This window comes from Physeter macrocephalus, chromosome 4, assembly GCF_002837175.3.
Source record: "Physeter macrocephalus isolate SW-GA chromosome 4, ASM283717v5, whole genome shotgun sequence".
NCBI classification, from domain to species: Eukaryota; Metazoa; Chordata; class Mammalia; order Artiodactyla; family Physeteridae; genus Physeter; species Physeter macrocephalus.
In genome coordinates, this window is record NC_041217.1 from 42060811 (window position 1) to 42082577 (window position 21767).

General features: G+C 41.3%; 1 protein-coding gene across 1 annotated transcript in view; it reads left to right on the plus strand.

Moving 5' to 3' along the window:
• Positions 1–345: 345 nt before the first annotated feature.
• The window catches only part of FMO4 (flavin containing dimethylaniline monoxygenase 4), a 32560-nt gene continuing 11138 nt past the window's right edge, over positions 346–21767 (plus strand). Inside the window, 8 exon segments of the mRNA XM_007122268.4 lie at positions 346–469; positions 584–688; positions 3986–4125; positions 6307–6495; positions 7157–7319; positions 17398–17540; positions 18432–18631; positions 19679–20031. Coding sequence (XP_007122330.1) covers positions 3994–4125; positions 6307–6495; positions 7157–7319; positions 17398–17540; positions 18432–18631; positions 19679–20031 — 1180 coding nt within the window. The 5' untranslated portion in view covers positions 346–469; positions 584–688; positions 3986–3993.

The window sequence follows — 21767 nt, forward strand, 5'->3', positions numbered from 1 at the left end:
TTTACCAGCTCCCTCTACTAACCCTTTCCAAAAGGATGAAACTTAAATTCCTTATAAGTTTTGAATTTTGAAATCACACTTCTGGGGTTAGGGAACTCTAGACTTGGGAGAACTCAATGACGGGATAGTCACCTAATTGACTTTCTCCTATGGACAGTTCCTATGATGGTTCAAGGGACTATTTCAAGAGTCAGAATTTAGTTAAGTAGAACGTCTGTTTCACCGGGGATTGTGGTTTGGAACGACTTGGCGCCCTCTAAAGGCTACAATGAGAAGAGCAGTCGCTTACCACGTGCTCCCCTTTAAGTTTAGGGCTCCGTCGGAACGGTGACGTTTAGGAGGGTGGGGAAAGGGGCAGAAGTCGTTTGTGGCCTTCGAATCCGAAGGCTTTATTTTAACTCGTCATTTAGCCCTCCTTCGAGAACACGGAAGTATCAAGCTGGTGCCCTACACAACTTTTTTTTCCTCGGTGAGTATACTTTCTGCTGTCACTAGCATGACAGGAAAAACGGATGGTTTTTGTTTTAAACCGAGAGTACTTTGATTAAAGTCAGCATTAATTTATTTTTTATTTTTCTTTTAGAACAAAGAGCTTGTGTTTGGAATTTTTTTTTTTAAAGACAAACACTATCTTTGGCTTTGGGCTGTGAGAAATAATTTGTCAAAATATCTGCTCTATGCCAACAAGGTAAGTGTCCTGGATTTTTTTTTTTTTCTTTTATGGGGAAATGTTTTCAGAAGCTGCTTTCACAGAGGATGAATACTTTCTTTGGTGAGTACACTCCTTAAAAATGAATGTGATCTTCTTCGAGAGCCTCTTGATTAGGGTTAAAGCAGCAGAATTAGAGAAAACCAGGAAGCAAAGGAACGTGCTAAGGAAACAGTTATGTTGTAGGGGAAAACCACCCTGAAGGAAGGTGTGGGTGAGAATAACAGAATCATGGGACTGTCTGTGATTCCAGGCTCACTTCTGATTTCATCTTTTGGATGAGATGGAATTTTGAGGCATTGGGAAACACAAAATACTCCACAAGTGTTATGTTAGGAAATGCCATAGCAAAGGAAGAGCACTGGTAGAATGATAATAAGAAATATAAATAGATCCAAGTCCAAACTCATATAAATCATAATCAGCTACATAATTTGCTAATCATCCAAGTCTCTCCATGTCTCAAAAATGATTCCTGCATTTTCTAGTCTGTCAGGTATGGGATGGGGTTTACATGTTGTTCAAAAGTCCAGTTCAGCAGTTTAGGGCTTCTTTTGATTAAGGAACTAAATGTCAGCAACCTTTGACCTACAATGGACCTTATGTTTATAGCCCACTTTACAAAGAGCTTAACACACCTTATGTCCTCCCTCCCCTTCAAGCCTGCAGTCTTCTCCCCTGCCTTTCAATTCACATCTATTTTGGACACCAATTATTTGGCACTTAGACAGTCTCTAAGTCAGTCTGTAAAGGACAAGGTGTTTTTGCCCAGGAAAAATACAGCCTACTATGTGTCTCTAACTAGGTCTCCAGGCATAGCTAAGCAGCCTAAGAGTGTCTGCAAGCATTTGTACCCAGAGCACACTGCTATTACAGGAGGTACCACATGATATCATGTGTGTCAGCCTCTCTCCATATAGTGGCATCTTCCTGTGGACAGTCACTGGGTCTATATTTATTACTATTATTTAAGTCACTGGCTCTTACTCATCTTGGGGGTCCCCACGCTTGGCTCAGTACCTGCCCTTAGAGGTACACAGGGTACATCCGTTGAGTGAATTAATTTGCTGCCAGTCTATTCACTGCAGCACATTTTGCATTTTAACCAGATCAATTAACAACTATTTCTTTCATATTATTGTTGCAAAAACACAGCACAGAGGGATCTGCCAATTCCAGACCTCTAACTAGTGCCCTGGAAGTTTAAGTGTTCTTATTGGTGGAGGCCATTTATTTCTGATTAAAAGCCACCTAAACCTTTTACTCAATGCAAAGGAAGTCATAGGTATGTTTGCCTGTATGTTTCCAAACTTGTTGATAAATTTTATCTGCATGAGCTGTCTTTTCCAGGAAGAGCGGAAAGGAGGGAGTCAGTTAGGGAGGTGGGAAATGAATGCTGAGTAAATATTTGGTGCTAGGCAGTTTTGTGTAATTATTATCATTGTTTAAGACCCAAACAATCCTTCAATATGGCTATCTTTCTTATTTGCAAACAGTAAATCTTAAGGTGTAAGTGGGTTGTTTGGGGTCACATGCCTAGTCAGTTGTAGAGACAGAGTTCAAACCCAGTTCTGCTGCCTCCAAAGTCCATTCTTATTGCAGCCTGCCCAACTCTTCCAAATCAAAAGAGACTCCTAAATAAACAAAAAGTCTCAGGGGGAAAAGTGTAAATTTTGCTATAAATAATGAAGCCAGGCGTGAAGGTCTCAGCCTTACAAAGGGTAGGGTGGCAGGTAAGATTTGGAAACAGGCAGCCCTGAGAAATCCCTCTGATACTTGTTGCAAGTCCCTGCCTAGATCCTCCTCTGGAACCAGGTGAGTCTGAAGGGTCCAAGGGCTCAGCAGTCTTCTTCTGCCCTCTGTAAAGTCAGTAACTTCACTTTGGTTTTGTGCCTGGGGTTTCTGATCTGGCTAGGAGGCAAACTACAAAACCAAAAGGACAAAATCCCCCAAGCCCAACCAGAAGGTGTGGCAGCAAACCTGAGCTCAGGTGAGGGAAGAGGCTTAGTAGCAGGAATCACAGGACACTTCAGGCTCTCAGACCAATGAGATGTGCACATTCAGGCTCATACTCAGATACCCAAAGTCTCTCCAGACTCAACCTCTTATTAGCAGAGTGGCCTTAAGTCATGTTCAGTGATGATGCTATATGTTTTCCCATTTACTGGTATTCAAGGCTCAATAAATATGTTCTCCCTAGGTTCCTCAAGGCAAACACCACTATGGTAAGTGTCATGGCACTACAAAAGTCACATAAGAGTTATACGGCAAGATCTCTCCTCAAAAAGTACCATGTCTTCATAGGCAAAGTCAAATCAGTTAAGTATATTTTATAAAGCAAATACATTGAGGTCTCAACTACTCTTTGTGTGTTTCTCAGACTGGCCACAAGGGTTGAGGGAAAGGCAGCACTTGAGAGTGAGGACACCTGACACTTCAAAGTCTTCCGTGTGACATAAACCTGATTTGCTGAAATCACCTCGGTGGTTAGCCCATCTGATCAAAGCAAAAGCTATGTTGATGTTTGCAGAAGCCCAAAACATAAAATCAAGAAAAACTGGTTATAAATCCCCATGACACATTCACACTTCCTCCAGCCTTTCCTGACAACATGGCATCCCCATTTCCATATGACCGTATGACCACAGTTCTGTATTATGGTCAGTCAACCTTTCTCTGTGCAAAGTTAAGAACCTCCCCTAAATGCATGTAATATCTTTTTTGCTGGCAGGACATGGCCCATGACTAGCTATTCTTTAGAACTTTAGACGCTTTGAATAAAAACTAACATTTTTGCTTGTTGCAATTCCTAGCATTTCAGAGGGACTAGGTGTTAGCAAAGAGTCCTTTTAATACTGAGAGGATCTAAAGTCCTAAGGGGATCAAGGTCCTGGCTACACTAGCTAATAATAAGAGCAAAATTTAATTGAGCACTTACTACATAGCAGACACACTTCTATAACCCTTCCAACATATATCAGTCATTTAATTTCATAACAAATATTTTAAATAGGTATTATTATTTCCACTCCCATTGTGCTGATGAGAAAACTGAGGCACAGAGAGGATAAACAACTAGCCTAAGGTCATACTGTAAATAAATGAAGCCAGGATTCAAACCAAACCAATGTGATATCAGAGCCCTCATCTTTAAACAAAATGTGATTCTGCCTGAGCTCAAAGATGAAAGGATCACTGTAAAAGTTGACTTCTATGACAAGGGCTCCCTTCTAGCTTTGTCATATAAAGAAGCTCTGCTCAACCTATCTCATACAGAACACACCATGGCCAAGCGAGTTGCAGTGATTGGAGCTGGTGTGAGTGGCCTGTCCTCCATCAAATGCTGCTTGGATGAGGACCTGGAGCCTACCTGCTTTGAAAGAAGTGATGACATCGGGGGACTGTGGAAGTTTACTGTGCGTAGTTCATACCCTTCCACTTCCACCAATCATAATCTGGCCGTTTGCTTTCTCCCTGCCCAGGCATGGTCGCTTTAGCATACCTTGGTGATCATTATGGGAGCAGCTCACTGCAGCAGCACAAGTTTCTTATGGTGTTGTGCTGACCCCAGGCAGGATGCAGTCTGATAGGCGATGAACTTGGACAACTGGCGGGGTAGGGACAAGAGACAGTTGGAGGAGAGAGGAAGAAAGAGTTAAGTCTAATACACAAACATAGTATTGGAAGTTACGATGATTTCTGGAGCAGGGACATTGTAAGACAAAGTAGCAGAGTGTCACATTGGGTACGCTGAATGGCATTGGTGAATATGGAGCAGATGAAACTTTAGGAAGGACAGAAGTTGGCATCAGGGAGTGGAGCCCCAGCCCCCAGGCATTGTTCAGGTCTTTGGGAAGAGAATTGCAAGGGTGAGGCAAGAATCCAGACCTTGAACGGTCTAGGGGGTATTTTTCACATTATCAGAAGAAGAACACAGGCACCAATCCACCCTTCTTAGGAGTGTAATATGCAGCTTAGTGGGGTATGCTCAAGGCTAGGCCAGCTATTAGGTGACTTGAGCATCAGGAAGTGGGGCTGGAAATGACTAAATACCCTCTGCCTCTGGCCAAAATTGGTCCTGGTTACTGGGAATAGCAGGGTCTTCAGAGGGAATAAAGGGACCTGCCCAAGTGGTAGGGTATAAGGTGTCAGAAGACGGGAGGCCCAAGTACTAAATGCTTTGGTTGGGGAGAGAAGAGCAGCCTTTAGTGGGAGCTCAAGGTTGGGGAGGGTACTTCAAACTGGTATGAATGAGGGAAGCCTTCTTGGAGTAGGCAGCATTTGCCAGTCTTTGATGGATGGTGAAGAAAACAGAATAAGCAAATGCATGTAAGTGATCACAACCCTAGGATTATAGCATATTGGGGAAAAATAATTTTTTTCTGGTGTACTATGGGCCTCTTCAAGCCACCAAATGTCAATGTGGAAGAAAGTATTAGGTCTGCTGTTTGACCTCATGGTTGATTTGGTTTCCTTCTCCTATTGTAAAGTGATATAGATTAATTTTAGAAAACAGTACTGAGTTAAACAAAAGAAAAATACAAATTAAATATAATATCAATACTCATGAGTCAGCACTAACAAAATTTTGATGTAATTTTTTCCAGTCATACAAATACTATTTTTTTTTCAAAAATGCAATTGTAGTATTCATTTTCATTCATTCAACAAGTACTCGTGTTGTCCCTCTACCAGGACATATGCGAAACAAGATGGACAAGGACCCAGCCCTCCTTACTGTCTGGTGGGGAACAGAAACAGTAAACAGATCACTACAATGCAGTGTGATTGGTTCTGTGCTCAAAGTACAGTGTGCTGGGGTAGGGCACAATAGCTACCTTGTGAAGATCTGTTGGGTCATGGAAGGCTTCTTAGAGAACATGATGGTGAAGAAAGAGACTTGAAGAAGAAAACTTCGGCCACGAGAAGTTCACCGGTGCCTTTAATATAGATCTTTTTGTTTTGTTGTTTTGTTTTTGAGTGACAGAGATCGAGATAAGACGAGTTGAGGAGACCAGGAGAAAACAGAGGCTGCCAGTATGTGATGATTCTTTCATGACGACTGAGATAAGACAGAGAGAGACAAGGCTGGAAGGGGTTACAGGTTGAAAGGGAGTTCTGTTTTGTTTTGAAAATTTGAGTCTTCAGTATTTTAAGTGTGGATGGGAAGGAGCCAATAAAAAGAGAGCGGTTGAAAATATACATAGACAATAAATAGAAAAATTAGTGAGGAGTTCCTTAAACAAAGGCAAGAGGAAGAGGTGCAGAGCTTGAGTGGAGGGAATAATCATGGCAAGGGAAGGAGAAGATAAGCAAGACAGACCATGGGCCCATGTTCCTGGAATTATTGAAGGGCAGTGTCATTCTTGGAGAGCCCTATTAAATGTTGTTAGCTTCTCTGTAGTTTGAGAAAGATATCGTATTTAACAATTCCAACCCCACCAATGATTTCTGATAACTATAGCATGGGGACCCAATGCTAACTTTTCCAGGAACTCTTTGGAATTACAAGTGGAACGCTAACTGCTGATGGTCTCTGTTCTCTTCCTCCTATCCCCCCTCATCACCCCATCAAGCTAACTGTGCTTTCACCACAGGAAACTTCTAAAGATGGGATGACCAGGGTCTACAAGTCATTAGTGACAAACGTCTGCAAAGAAATGTCATGTTACAGCGACTTCCCCTTCCAAGAAGATTATCCCAATTTCATGAAGCAAGAAAAATTTTGGGACTACCTCCAAGAGTTTGCTGAGCACTTTGACCTTCTGAAATACATTCGGTTTAGAGTAAGATACCTTGGGTTATGGAAGGTTAATGAGTAGGGCCTGGCCCATTTATGGAAGGTTATTGAGTGGGGGCTGGCCCATTCACCAATCTGATGGAAATGGGATACTTAAGTAAACTTCTTCCTGACTTTCTCTCTATATGAATAAGGCAGATGATAATCCTGCTGGTCATGTTTTACTCAAATAAGTCACTAAAATACTGAATTTCCTGGTTCTTCCTCTAAATCCAGACTCTCATTCAGGATAAAATTTAGAATGTTTTTGAGAGGAAAGGAAAAATGGATTTTGTTCATGAAACCCACTGGGAAGAAATGACTAGAAGTCTGAACCACAGATATTATAATGGGTCAAAACTCATTTTCCTACATTTTTTCAACATTTGGTGTTGTAATTCATCTCCTTCTCACCAGGAATAAAACCTGAATGTTTCTTCCTTTCAGTGAAGGCATTCAGATGTTTTGGGTCCTAATCTATATGACCACTTTTGAGACTTTGCACAAGTTATTTAACTTCTCTAAGGAAAAGATAAGCCAATGTTAACAGACCTCCTATCGTGGGACTGACTTGGCCCACTTGAAATAATAGACATGGTTACCATACGGTCATTGTATGAGGTCCCAAGATGACTGATGGAAAGCGAGTGTTTGTCTTTTGCTTTCAGACCACAGTGTGCAGCGTAACAAAGCGTCCTGACTTCTCCGAAACTGGTCAGTGGGATATTGTCACAGAGACAGAGGGGAAGCTGGACAGAGCTATCTTTGATGCTGTCATGGTTTGCACTGGACATTTCCTGAATCCCCATTTACCTTTGGAGTCATTTCCTGGTGAGTCATTTCTACCTGAAACCATGCCTACTCTTCTGGGTTCTTCTAGAAGTTACTGATTTGTAATTGGAAATACTTCCTCATGATTATAGACAACTTTATGTTTACCCTCACAAATAATATGTACAAAATAACTTTGAAAGTTATAAAACACTATAGAGGTGTCAGATTTTATTATGTACATATTAATATAAATGCTGATGTTATCATTTAAGTTTTATCATGACTGTCTGATTCAAGCTCAGTGATAACATAAGGCTCAAAACTATCCAATCGGTCATGAAAAAAAATAGGCTTTGAATTTTGTCATTAAATTACAGGTCATTTGAATCAGGAGTGACCTGTAATTCAATAACTTAAAGGAAGTGAGAATACAAGGAAACTTGACAGAATTTTTTTAAAGAAATAGACGAGAAATTATACATACAAAGAAATATTGTCACCCTTCAAAATAGTCATCACAATAATAATCCATCCACCTCTTAAAGCAGGGCTATCCACACAAAGGAGTTTTAGAAATTCCCCTTTGGAAATGCTTTTGATCCAATGGCACATTCTTTTTAATATACTCACAATTGGCAAATCTCCATCTTTTGAAGTCAAGTGAGGATTACTAAAATGTAGTGAAGCTACTCTTCTTCCGTTACTCATCAGTGGCCCTAAAGGCAATTGAGTATGAAGTTTTGAAACTTCTTTGAGGAATTAAAAGAACTTTTAAGAAACTTTTAAGAACTTTTAAGAAGATGTGAAGGAGAAAGTTTGCAAACCTTAGACAATAAAAAATGAAATATAAATCTTAAAACATAATCTCAAATTAACAAACTATTCTACTTTCAAAATGTGTTAGGGACCGAGGGAGAATTCAGTACATAATTTTACAAAGAAGCAATATTGTAAATGGTGGGTCAGCTTCAGGCTTGCTGCTAGTCTATGGGCTAAATACATAATCACATAGCACTAAAGGAATATATAACTGCCTCTATAACAATGTTTCTATGAGGAAATGTGTCACAAGTGTCAAATAAGAGATGCTTTTGGAATTAAGTGTCTTGTCAGGTTTGAGGTGGCTAATCCTTTACTCCTAACTACCTTCAGTCCCACTGAGACTGTAATTAAAGAACACTGCTGCAAAAGAGCAATCAGGAGCTGAGAGGTGATGACCTTTGTGGCAGCATGAAGTGTCCAGACTGGCAGAAGTGGTCCCAAGGAAAAAGACTGGCTAAACATAAACTAGAGTAGCAACATAGTTTTGGATCATCTTGAGAGCAGACATTTCTACATACTTTAATGACCTCAGGGAGGTGGGGGAGGAATCATTGTAGTAGAAATATTGAGGTGCCCCTTTCTTTTGCCCTAAAACCCAGATATTGGAAAAGGAAGAAACCCACACACGTAGATTTTGAGACTCCCCCTGAGGGGGTCTTGGTTTATGACCAGACTTTAGAAGAATCTGTTATGGGGGACAGCAAGACAGATAATCCCAATTTCCTCTGTGTTTCCAGAGTGAGGTATCTTGGTGAGTGGATACGATGTAAGCTTTCCAGGAAGTTCTGGTCTGCTACAGTTCCCTGCAGGCAATGGCCCTGGATAAGTAGCATTTAGCATAATGGTTATGAACAAAGCTCTGGATCCAGACCCTGTGCTAGTTGCTTAATCTTGGATAAACATAACCTCTTTAAGCCTCAGCAAAGTGGAAATATAAGTTCCCATCTCAGAGTAGTGATGAGGATTAAATGAGATCATCCATGTAAAATACTTAGCATAGTACAGAGCACACAGTAAGCACTCTATAAACAATAGCTACTACTGTTATGAATCATGACCTTCTGTAAGCTATTATCCACCATCTGAGAATTGCTTGGAAGAACCTGCTTCCTAAGAAGCAGGTGTGTCCCCCAGATGAAGAAGTATTTCTCCCTCTTAGTTAAGTTATAACCCCAGTTATAAGCCTCAGCAGCCATTCCATCTCAGAGTGCTGGATCCTCCCAGAGCCCATACAGGAATCACGGGATGGGTAGCACAAAGTGCAGCTCTGCAGGTCGCCCCTCTTCATTCTTCTCTCTCCCACACTCAGAAATTGTGTAAGAGTGACTCTAAACACACATCATCTGTAATCATTAGTTACAGATTAGTGATCACAAATGCCTAATTCTATTTGATCAATTATTAACAAATGTTCTTAAACTTTGTGAGCGTTATGCATGGACTTCAAGCTCCTGGTCTTCCTTCTCCTAAGGTAGTTGCTAAGCATTTTTCAACACATAACAGTAGGGGAATAAGTATAAGATGAAGAAACCACAATAGCAAACTATTCCAGAGATATTTGCTGACAAGGCAAACTAGGCCCTGTGCCTCCTAGCAGACTGTTTTTTTTTTTTCTGAATTAGTAGTTTTGATTTACCAAATAGATTCCTTTGGGGCAGGGGAGGGGACAAGGCATTATTGACATAATCATTGATTCAGAGCTACCTATGCATTCCATACTTTTTCTTGGGTCCCCTGCTCAAATAGGCAATTATGAAGAACCTGTCATTTGAAAAGCATTGTGTTAGGTACATACAAAAATCTATGAACCAAGGTTGAGCCCTCAGGAAGCTTCTCTCCAGCCAAACCTCAGTGAATGGGTTGAAGCCCCACTCTCTAATGCATTCGGGGCATGTGCTCTTCCCCCTTCTTGAAACCCTCTTAGGGCTTCACTTTTCAAATTCCTATATCATCTTTCTAATGTTATTCTTTGAAAAAAAAAAAAATCACCTCCTCCAGGATGACTTCCCTGGCTCAGTCTAGGCTGATGCCCCATTGAAGGCATCGTAACACCTCCTGTTCTGGGGGACAGCATAGTATCATGCTTGACAGCTGAGCCCAGAGTCAGATGACCTGACTTCCCATCTGGCTCTGCTACTTAACTGTATGGCCTTGAGCAAGTTGCTTAACCTCTCTGTGTCTCCACTCTCAGCATTAGTAAAATTGCATCATAATATTGTTCACCCTATGGGTTTGTTGTGAGGTTTAAATTAATTAAAATGTATAAAGTCCTTAGAAGAATGTCTGGGACTTGCTAGTAAGGTCTGAATAAGCGTTAGTTAGCTATTGTCTGTTTACCTATTTCTCACTTTAGGATGAACTCTTTAAGGGTAGAGACTGCCTTTTATTCTCACATCTCCTAAACCTAAAACCTGAAACAGTGCCTTGGGTTATACAATGTTGAAAGTACAGGTCATGTAATGTAGAGTTATTAACCAACTGTACTTTTTCTTGTAATGTCCCTGCAAGCCTCATCTGTGGGGCTTGTCCTTCTCCTGCCCTTCTTCTCATTTTTATAGCTGAAATGTTCTGTCTCGTGTAATAGTAAAAACTGGCAATTACCTGTAATGATGAAGCTTCTCCCCTCCCCCAGCTGGCTCCTGCTTTGTGCTGACAGCCGAAGTGAGCAGAGATGGTGTGCTTGGCTGCTCCCTTCCTCTGCCAGTTCCTCCTCCTGCAAACCTTTCACTCACCAGCTGCAGTCTCTGGCCCTTCCAGAATTGGAGTCAGGGCAAGGACAAGAAGAAGTAAGGGGGCAGGAAAAGTCTTTCTTGACTGGCACCAACCAGGTGCTAGTTCTCTCGGGCCTTGGGCGTGTTTAAGATCCATGCTTTGTGGGGTGCTTTCCTAAGCTCTTCTCCAGAGAGACGCCCCATGACTTGGGATCGTTCCGTGCAGCCCCTGTTGCTACAGACAAAGCAGTCTCAGACTGGCCACTTTACAAGTCCCTAAACCCTAGCTCCTCCCCAGGTCATTTCCATAGACTATCTATTAAGGTCTCATTGCCAGTCCAGATGGCTACCTTGTGCAAAGTCCCTTTAAATTGGCATCAGACAGGCTCTCTCCTACATGGCTTTCATCTGGTCCACATGAGACATGTATTCCACACTGTCAGCAGTAGATGAAAAACTTGCTACTGGTGCAGCCACCCCTTGCAGGCAGTTCCAGTCACAGCCTTTCAAGCGTGGGTCACACACCAGTCTCTGTGCTCCATAGACTCCAAGGGTCGAGGTCTCGCAGGGGTTTCCCAGAAGCCCCTCAAATATGGCTTCGTGTCAAGGAGACAAAAAATGCAACAGCACTTTAAAATCCTTTCCTGAAAGTCTCCAATTTCCAACCTCTGGCCACTTCAACTTCAATCCCTGAAAGTAAGTGAGAGGCAAAGGATCACAAAACTGGTCTGCATACACCTTCTTTGCAAATTCTGCCTAGTGGGTTTAGCACCTCCCTAGGAATGTGGCAACTATTTGTTGCCATATTTAGTGCATTTAGTTTTCAGCTTTGGGGGCCTCAGCAGACAAAGACTCCTATTAAAACATTGTGTTATATATAGTAGCTCTTCAATAAATGTTATTGAGTAAATGAATGAATCAGTGACTGGTAGGAGAATGATAGGTTCCAGGAGACAGTTTCATCTTTTTACATTAAAATTGCAAAAGTACTTGAAGTATCGGGGTGAGAGGCTGAGGAACCCTCTAAAGTGCAGCGCCTCCCTTTCCGATTCATTCTGTGCTTCATCTCACGGGTCACGGGATCTGAAGGTGGCTGGCCCCATCGCTGTTTGTTTCCTCTGCTACCTCTCATTGCTGAAGCTGTTACCACCGACCCTTTCAAGCTGGTCCCCAACGAGGGTCCTCCTGCCCGGTGCTGTTCGAGCCAAGAGAACAAATTTGGTTCCGAAGCAGAGGAAAGCTTTATTTTTGATCAGAGAGTGGACAGGTGCGAGATCTGGCTCTAGAGCAGGCGCTCCCCAGGAGAGGACGCGGTGGGGCTGCTTTGCAGGGTTCTGTCAGCAGGGAGGGGGCAGAGTTCTCGCAAGACAGGCACAGGCTCACACTCCAGATAGAGGTTTGGACCCAGAGACTCTGCATGCAGCCCATCACCGCCACCGCCTTCAACTGAGGGTCGCGCACTGCGCTTCTGCACACTCCCCCGAGCTGAGGCGTCAGCGCAGCCGTTTCACACTAGGAACTCAGGTCTGAAGGGCCGGAGTGAGGCCTCTGCATGCAGCACCCTGTGAGCAAGCGACACTAGTTTAAGCACAAAGGAAAAGACAAAAAAGGTTAAACTTTATCTTATTACCCAGACTAGGCTCTGCTGGTGACAAATCCCTCCTGTCTTTTGTCCTGCTCCTCATTCTTGAGGGGCGCTAGGGGGCGCAGGTCCATCTTTTGTACCCCCCGGAAGAGGACCAGACTTCTTCCCAGATGCCTTTAGATGTGTTTGATGGTCACCAGGCCTCAACCCTAACTGTTCGTATTGCTGAGCAACCATAATTTGTCTAACCCTTTGGAGACAAAGGACACCAGATAATTTAAGATACATGGCCCAAATATTAGCAAGAACAAGTTTTTCCTAAAAATGCAGGTATCTAGGTCTTTTGCCTGTAGGCAAACGTGCCCTGATATGGAGGCTCACTGCAGTGGCCTAAGTATCCCTGGTCACACTTTGTTGTTTGTTTGGAAGGAAAGCTTCAGGTCAGAGAGAGGTTTGCATGAGTCGGGGGGGTCCACAGCCCCAGGTTGTCTCTCCAGAGGTAGGGTTTAGGGTCCTCTTAACTCAAGGGTGATGTGCCCACAGAGCGATCCCTGCAATGTCAGGGCAGAATAGGTGGTTAGGGTCACTGAGTGGGGTCCGTTCCCCTTAGGACTGAGCTGGTCTTGCAGGCTGCTGTTTTTCCAGGTTTTTAGGTGTTCCCAGTCTCCTGGCCAGAATGGGTGGAGGGCCAGGTTAGTAGGTGCAGACAGCACCTGGTTACCATATTCCATGAAAGCTTTCATAGTTTCTCCTCCCTGGAGGGCACCCTTGAGTTGTTCTATTTCAAGTTAAGATGTCCCTTCTCTCGGGCTCGGGTAGTGGCTGTACCATAGATGAGTTCAAATGCACTTAACTTTCACTTATCCCTTGGGGCTAATCACATGCAGGGCAGGGCAATTGGAAGCAACTTAATCCAGTCTTCTTGAGTTTCTGGACATAGCTTGGCTAAGGCCCATTTCAAAGTCTGATTGGAGCTTTCTACTCTCCCCAACAACTGAGGTCTCTAGGCTGAGTGCAGGGTCTGCCCACCGTGCTCGTTATTCCCTTCATCACTTGAGACACAAATGCTGGACCATTATTACTTTGTAGGGACCCTGGAAGCCCAAACCTGGGAATTATTTCTGTTAGTAACGTTTCTATACACCCAGAAAAAGAGTCTACTAGCACCAAGAGATACCTGAAATTGCCAGGTACTCTCGCCATGTCAGTGAAATCAGTCTGCTAATCTTCCCCGGGATATGTCCCTCTGGTCTGAATGGGCCTTACCTGGGGGCCTCTAGGGGGTCTGGTGTTGGAGTTGTTCATTGTGCAGATGGGGCATGTTTCAACTATCCGACGGATTATACTTTTCATGCCAGGAGTTACCATGACCTCAACTAGCCAATTATATACCTGTAGTGAGTTCCTTGATGAGCCTCCCTGATGGCTTGACAAGCTGCAGTTTGGGTGAAGAAGTATTGCCCAGGTTCATTAACTAGCCACCCATGGCCTCCTAGATCTCTATCGAAGCCCCATTTTCAGGCTCTGTTTAATTGTCCTTTGTGCAGATTGAGGAATAATTGGATGGATCTGGCATTTGAGGTATAAGGGGTAGTTGCCAAGTTACTGGTTCTAGGGCTGCCCTTTCAGCAGTTGCATTGGCCTTGTTTCCCTTTATTACTTCTGCATCCTTCTCTTGGTGACCCCTATAATGAATCACTCACCTTTTTTGGAAGCTGTACTGCTTCTAAGAGCTTCAGTATATTTAAGCTGTGTTTCACCTGTTTATTCTCCACAGCAGGCATACTTCTTTCCTTCCAAATAGCCCTGTGTGTGAAGGACGGCATATCCTGGGAATCTGTGTAAACATCTGTGTAAAATCTTCCCCGTCTAAGACTCAGGTGAAGACTATCAGCTAGGCCTTTTGGAAAGAAGTCCCTGGGGGTAGGCTTCTTGCTTCTATGACTTAGGTCTGAGAGGTCACTGCCTATCCTGCCAGCCTTTTCCTTCTCTCATAAAACTGCTCCCATCTGTGAATCATTCCTCTTCGGTGTTTGGGAGAGGCTCACTTCCTAGGTCAAGGCGACTGGAATAGATCGTGTCTATGGCTTCTATATAATCATGCTCCAAGGGCCCTATTTCTGTGGGTAGGAGGATTTAGCCTGTGACAGTTTTTTTTATGGTAACACTGGGTTGTCTAAAGGCATAGCCTGAACTTGAATCGACTTTCTGGGGGTTAGCAATTCTGTTCTCTTAGAACTTAACTGAAGCTGAACCCAGTGTGGAGTCCATATAGTGATTGGCTGACCAAATGTTAACTTTTCAGCCTCCTTTAGCAGGGTTGTAGTAACTGCTATTGCTGGTAGACAAGGAGGCCATCCCTTAGCAGTTTGATCTAATTGTTTGGAGAAATAAGCAACCACCTGAGTAAGGGGTCCCATTTTTTGAGCTAATACCCCAAGGGCGATTCCCTTTCTTTTATGAATGTAAAGGTCAAAGGATTTAGCTAAATTTTGGAGGGCCAGGAGAGGACTCTGAAGTAACTGCTTTTTCAGTTCTTGAAAGGCCCCTTCACATTCTGAATTCCATTCAAAAGGATCATTATCTTTTCTTTTCAACTTTTCATACAGAGTCCCAGCTATTAAACCATAGTTAGGGATCCAGATGTGGCAAAACCTGGCCATCCCCAGGAAACCCCTAAGCTGTCTTTAAGTTTTAGGAGGGGTGAGGCAGCAAATGACTTCTTTCCTTTCCTGGGGTATGCTTCTCTTACCTTCTGTGAGAATGAAGCCTAGGTAGGTCACCCTAGTTTGTGGTGTTTGAACCTTTTTCTTGGATACCTTATATCCTTTATCTGCTAGGTTGTTCAGGGTGGTTACAGTATTTTTGTCAGAGGCCTCCTTAGTAAGGCTGACAATCAGAATTTTGTCTACATACTGGAGGAGGGTTCCCTCCTCCAGATGTAGATCTTTTAGGTCTTTAGCTAAAGTTGCCCCAAAGATGGTGGGAGAATTTTTCAACCCTTGAGGCAGGACTCTCCAGCAGTATTGTTGTTTTTGTTGCATGTTTGGGTCCTGCCATGCAAGAGCAAAAATTTCTTGTGGCTCTGTGGTTAATGGAATACAGAAGAAGACATCTTTTAAATCTGATACACAGCCCCAGGTCCTGGTGGATGGTACAGCGGCCAGCAGCGTGTAGGATTAGACACTACTGGGTGTATATCTTCAGTGGCTTCATTGACTGCCCTGAGGTCCTGTACCATCTGGTATTTCCCATTGGGTTTCTCTACGGGGGGGATGGAGGTATTACAGGCTGACTGACATGGTCTAATAAGGCTCTGGTCAGTTAGGCCCTGTGACATGGGCAGTTCCCAACAAGACCTCCCAGCAGAGTGGGTACTGTTTTCTATTGGGCCATGCATGTACAGATTTTAGAGGGACTATCATAGGACTGGCTCCTACACCTCCTCCCACCCATCCCTGGGCCCAGACCTCGGCATTTATTCCAGGGAGATCAAATTGCTCTGTCTGGGGAGGTTTGTCCTCAGCCATTAACATTATCATCTTGTGCCCTTTGTCTAAGGGGACACCAGTCTCCAATTTGTCTCCCATTAGATGTATAGTAGCTCCCAAGATATCTCTTCCTAGCAGACGTATGGGGCACTCGGGAACATGCAGGAAGGAATGGGTGAGCCTATGTTTGTCCAGTTTACATTCTGATGGTTCTATGAATGCCAGTTCTTGAACCTTCCCTGAGACCCCCATAATTTTACAACTCTTGTGACTGAGTTTACCTTATCTGGTGTTCAGAACTGAGTAAGTGGCATGAGTGTCAACTAAGAATTCAACAGGCTTTCCCCCCATGTCCAATATTTGCTGGGGCTCCTAGGGGTCAATTGGTGTGCCAGGTTAGCAGCGCCCTGGCCCCATCATTCTTCATCTATCTGGCATTCCCTTCGAATGACTCAGGGTGGGTGGTAGTATAGATTCAGAGGCATTTCCTGAATGCACTTCTGCACGTGGTCTGCTGAGCTGAAGTGTCAGGCACAGCCATTTCACACTAGGAACTCTGGTCTGAAATGTTGGGTACAAGGCCTCTTCACATGGTATCCAATGAGCAGGTGAAACTAGAGTAAGTACAAAGGAAAAGAAAAAGGTTAGACTTTATTACCCAGATTCTACTTTTATTTCCGGGAATTGTTAATGGACTTTGCCAGTGACACAGCCACCACTGTAAATAGCTCTGCTTCCACTGTTACTACCATTTTTAGTTTATATGAATCCATGGTTTATGTCTGTTATATATGCCAAGGAGATAATTACCAAAAAAAAAAAATCAAGAGGAGAAATATTTGGTAGCCCTTTTCATATATAGTATATCAATATTGTAATAGTGATACTTCAATTGACAGAGTGTTAGGAGCTTGAAAGATCAGTCAGAAATACAAATATAACTAACAAAAGAATAAAGTATAAATAAGCATACAGTATAATAAGGCATTAAGCATATAATAAGACACAAAGTAAAATAAGCATGAAGTAACAAGCCTAAATCACAAGAATAATTACTTTATTTACATGAGAACATGCCACACAATTTCTTTTTGTAAAAAAGAAAATTTCTTAATTCAATTTGAAAACATATTATATACATAAATCACATTCTGATAGCATATGTCTATTGGGTAAAGTAACATGCAGCAACAATCTACTTCTTGTCTAGGATGTTCAGGTCATGCATGAGATGTTTCTTATTATTGTCTGCAGTGAGCTTGATTTCCCTAAGTAATTGCTTTAAAACGGAACATGCATGAAATATAAGTTCTCCTATGTTTTTAACAAGGCATGTTGTACTAAATCAGTATCTGGGCTTACAGTATCCAGTGGGATAGGGGATGATATACTGGTTTTACTTCCTGCAAGTGGGAGCAGGAGCAAAGGGCTGCCATATTTCTGGGACTTCCCTTTTCCCACAGACCCTATGCCTGCCAACTAAGGAATTATAACTCTAGGTATTTCTTATCCCTCTCTCCCCTCAGGAATCCATAAATTTAAAGGCCAGATCCTGCACAGTCAAGAGTACAAGGTCCCAACAGGCTTTCAGGACAAACGCGTTTTAGTGATCGGTCTTGGGAACACTGGAGGGGACATTGCAGTGGAGCTCAGTCGAACCGCAGCTCAGGTACACCATCTCTGAATCTGCACTCCCACCCCCAGCATCATTTCTGGTGTCTGGAGAATGGTATTCAAGATTATAAAACACACCGGCCAATCGCTAAATTATGTGGACACAGGGTGAGTGAAAAAAAAATCTTGAAGATCCTTAAAGCCTCTCATAACGCACGCTTTACAGAACTGAACCATCTCCAAGAAGGGTCTAAGAAAATTGTGTGGATGCCAGACCACTAAGTATTTTTCAGACGTACTCCTGGAACAAGATCAAATGAGCAAATTGTTCTACCCATGCCAACTGTCTTTCTTTCACACTCTCTCTCTGTAATTCTGGAAAAACCCCCATGTAAAAAGAGAAAGGAGAGGTTATTTTCTGAACATCTCCAAGTTTTCAATTAGGAGTCAGATTTCTACTTCCTTTTGAGGTAAAAGCACCCGTTACTTTGCCCAAGAAGTATGCATAATGATTTTAGAAATTCCAAGTATAGATTCACAAATTAGAAATCTATTCCACTTTATCATAAATTATAGGACAATGATTAGATTTAGAAATAATAGATTTTTATTTAATTTAGTTAAAATTGCCTTCTCAAAACCTCACTTTCAATTCTATATTATTTACATGTAAAAAATTGACAGCTCAATAGCACATGTCTACTAGTACTATAATTCTTTACTTTAAACATGATGAAAATACTTAACCTATACATAGATCAGGTCAAAGTGATTTATGAAAATAATGACAGCAGTGGGAACAGCTAGTCATTTGTAGATCTAGGTACAACTTCACCAGTCCTCTGTTGTTATAAGACCAGAATGTTATAAATCGTTTGAAACATATTGAAGAAAAATACTACAAAAATGATGCACATGTATTTATCCTTCTTGCCTTACTTTTTAGGTTCTTCTCAGTACTAGAACTGGTACCTGGGTCATTAGCCGCTCTTCAGATGGGGGCTACCCACTTAATATGATGGCTACAAGACGACGCCATAATTTTACTGCACAAGTTCTGCCTTCATGTGTACTAAAGTGGAGTCAAGAGAGGGGCTTGAATAAAAGATTTGATCATACGAATTATGGACTAAATATTACTAAGGGGTAATTATATTTTTATTTAATGGTAAAGTTATTTAATCCATATTTCTCATTCTATTTTATTCAGAACTCAAAATGTTCAATAATTGTGACATTGCATTTGTTTATCCTGTTCTAAGCTTATTTTTTTAAGACAATGTCTATCAGTACCACAGAAGTTCTTGAAATAGGAGTACTCTCTGTCTGGTAGCAAAATAGTAATTGATGAGGCTAGAAGAAAAGGAAGGATGGAAACTTTATTCCCAGTTTGAAAATTAGGAAATTTAAATTCACCTTGAGGGTTCACAGGATGGCTGCCATCCACAAATAGAATATTTGCAGCACCAGTGAGTGCAGATGGCCAGCTCTCACTAAACTTTAATAAATGTCTACTCTGGCTGAATGATTAGAGGTATGAATTGCCAATAGGAATTCCTAGAGTTATATATTTTAATACACATCTATATAGAGCTACACATTGGCAAGGAAAAGGAAAACTCTGAAATGCATGTAAAGTCATTAAATGTTATTTTTATTATATGCATGACCCAAATATTTTTTCTTTGGTAAGATGGCTTTCAACTTACAAAGAAAATTAATAACAATGAATGATTCAATATGTAAATTTTATAGACATTATGTCTGCTGCAATTAGGTAGAATGATGTTCATAATGAAAATCTATAAATAGATTCAATTTTTTTAATCCAAAAATTTTTTTGTAATTTCCTCTTTGCCAAATGCCAATCCTTTGAGGCCTGGGTGATGTGGACCCAAAACTGATTATCAAATGGATTGTTGTGTACTTGATCCTGACATTGCTCCAGAAATTAAACCCAAGAGATAGAGAATTTTAAACCCCACAGGAAAGAGTAGGTTTAGTCATTTTCTACATGCCTTCTACTGGGAGCAGGAAAACAAAAGATGTTATAGAAACAGTAAGTCAGATAGACAACTTTGAATTAGACATTGGTCAGTTTACTCCCTTGACGTGGCAGATATTTTGAATTGACTAAATAAATCATTTGCTGAGTGTCTTGCTGAGTGAATAATTTTCTCCTCTGTGTCAAAGGAAAAAACCAAAAAAAATTGTGAATGATGAGCTGCCAACCTGTATCCTCTGTGGGACAGTCACTATGAAAACCAGCGTGAAGGAGTTTACAGAAACCTCTGCTCTCTTTGAAGATGGGACAGTGGAAAAAAACATCGATGTTGTGATCTTCACTACAGGATACACCTTTTCTTTTCCCTTTCTGGAAGAACCTCTCAAAAGCCTTTGTACAAAGAAGATATTCCTATATAAGCTGGTCTTTCCCTCAAACCTAGAGAGGACAACACTGGCTATGATTGGCTTCATCAGCCTTACAGGATCCATCTTAGCAGGCACAGAGCTCCAAGCACGATGGGCCACAAGAGTATTCAAAGGTACCTGGACTCTATTTAAAGTCCTATGTGAACAAATGAGTCTTGAAACCAGTCCCCTGAGATTTAGCTAAAATCAAACAAATGTGAGCTAAAGTAACATAAAACATCCAAAATAATTTTAGTGAAGAATTAATTTTATATATGTGTATTATTATGGTGGGTGTGCTTATGTCATTAATGTGACTGAGTGGAAAAAGAGGCTTTGACTCTGTGGATAGAATAAATGTGGGCAACAAAATAAAATCACATTTCTCAGAGTAACTGAAAATATTAGAAGCTTCAGGATCCTGTTTTATACTACTCTAGTCAAAGCAAGTCTAGTTTAGTCCATTTACTCCTAAGTCTTTCCATTTATGACTATCAGTAGAGTTTTATATTGCTTCCTAAGAAAGAAATTGAAATAATATACACTGTGAATAAAGTTGGGGTCTAAGGAGATAGTGACTTTTAAGCAATGCCTATAAAAACACTGCAGACACTGGACACAGATTGCTATCAGTTATCACTGTAAGAGCAGAGGTGATAGAGTCAGGGCTACTGGGGTCCAATCCCAACTCATTAGCTTTGCAAGGACCCCTTTAAATCTCAGTCCCTTTGTCTGTAAAATGAGGATAATAAAAGCTGTTTCACAAAGGTTTTGTAAAACGAATAACGTCTACAAAGCAATTAGTACAGTTCTTGGCACAGAGTAAATGCTCATTAACTTATAGCTGTTGTTCTTACTATTGCTATTATTATCATACCTCTGTAAAGTAGGGCAAGTTTTAGATTCATAAGCATTTTAAAGAATTCCATTTGTAATTGTATTATTGCATTTGTAAAAATATAAACAGCAATCACAGTTGAGCCAACCAGCTGTCCTTTAGCAGAATTTTACCCTTAATGAATAAAAACAATCACCAATAATTTATAAATAGCATATAACACAATATTAAGTAGTATTGATTTCTGTCACACTGTAAAAATGTATTAGATATCAACCATACTTTAAAATGTTCTCCTAAATTGACAAACATGATATTTTAATTGGGAGGGTGAGGAGTGGAGGAGAGGAGAAGGTGATTAGGAAATCTCATTTATTTGTATTACAGAAAAAATTCCATGGCATTTGTGATTAAATTATCACAAATGTTTACTTAAGGCTAATTAAAGTGCTTTCACAGCATTTTCCAATTATATTAAAACAATAACAAAGATCAATAAAACAAAAAGCTGGTTCTTTAAGAAGATAAACAAAATTGATAAACTATTAGCCAGGCTCATCAAGAAAAAGAGGGAGAGGACTTAAATCAATAAAATTAGAAATGAAAAAGGAAAAGTTACAACGGACACCGCAGAAATACAAAGCATCATAAGAGATTACAACAAGCAACACTATACCAATAAAATGGACAACTGGAAGAAATGGACAAATTCTTAGCAAGGTATAACCTTCCAAGACTGAACCAGGAAGAAATAGAAAATATGAACAGACCAATCACAAGTAATGAAATTGAAACTGTGATTAAAAATCTTCCAACAAACAAAAGTCCAGGACCAGATGGCTTCACAGGTGAATTCTATCAAACATTTAGAGACGAGTTAACATCCATCCTTCTCAAACTCTTCCCAAAAATTGCAGAGGAAGGAGCACTCCCAAACTGATTCTGTGAGGCCACCATCACCCTGATACCAAACCAGACAAAGAAACTACAAAAAAAGAAAATTACAGACCAATATCACTGATGAATACAGAT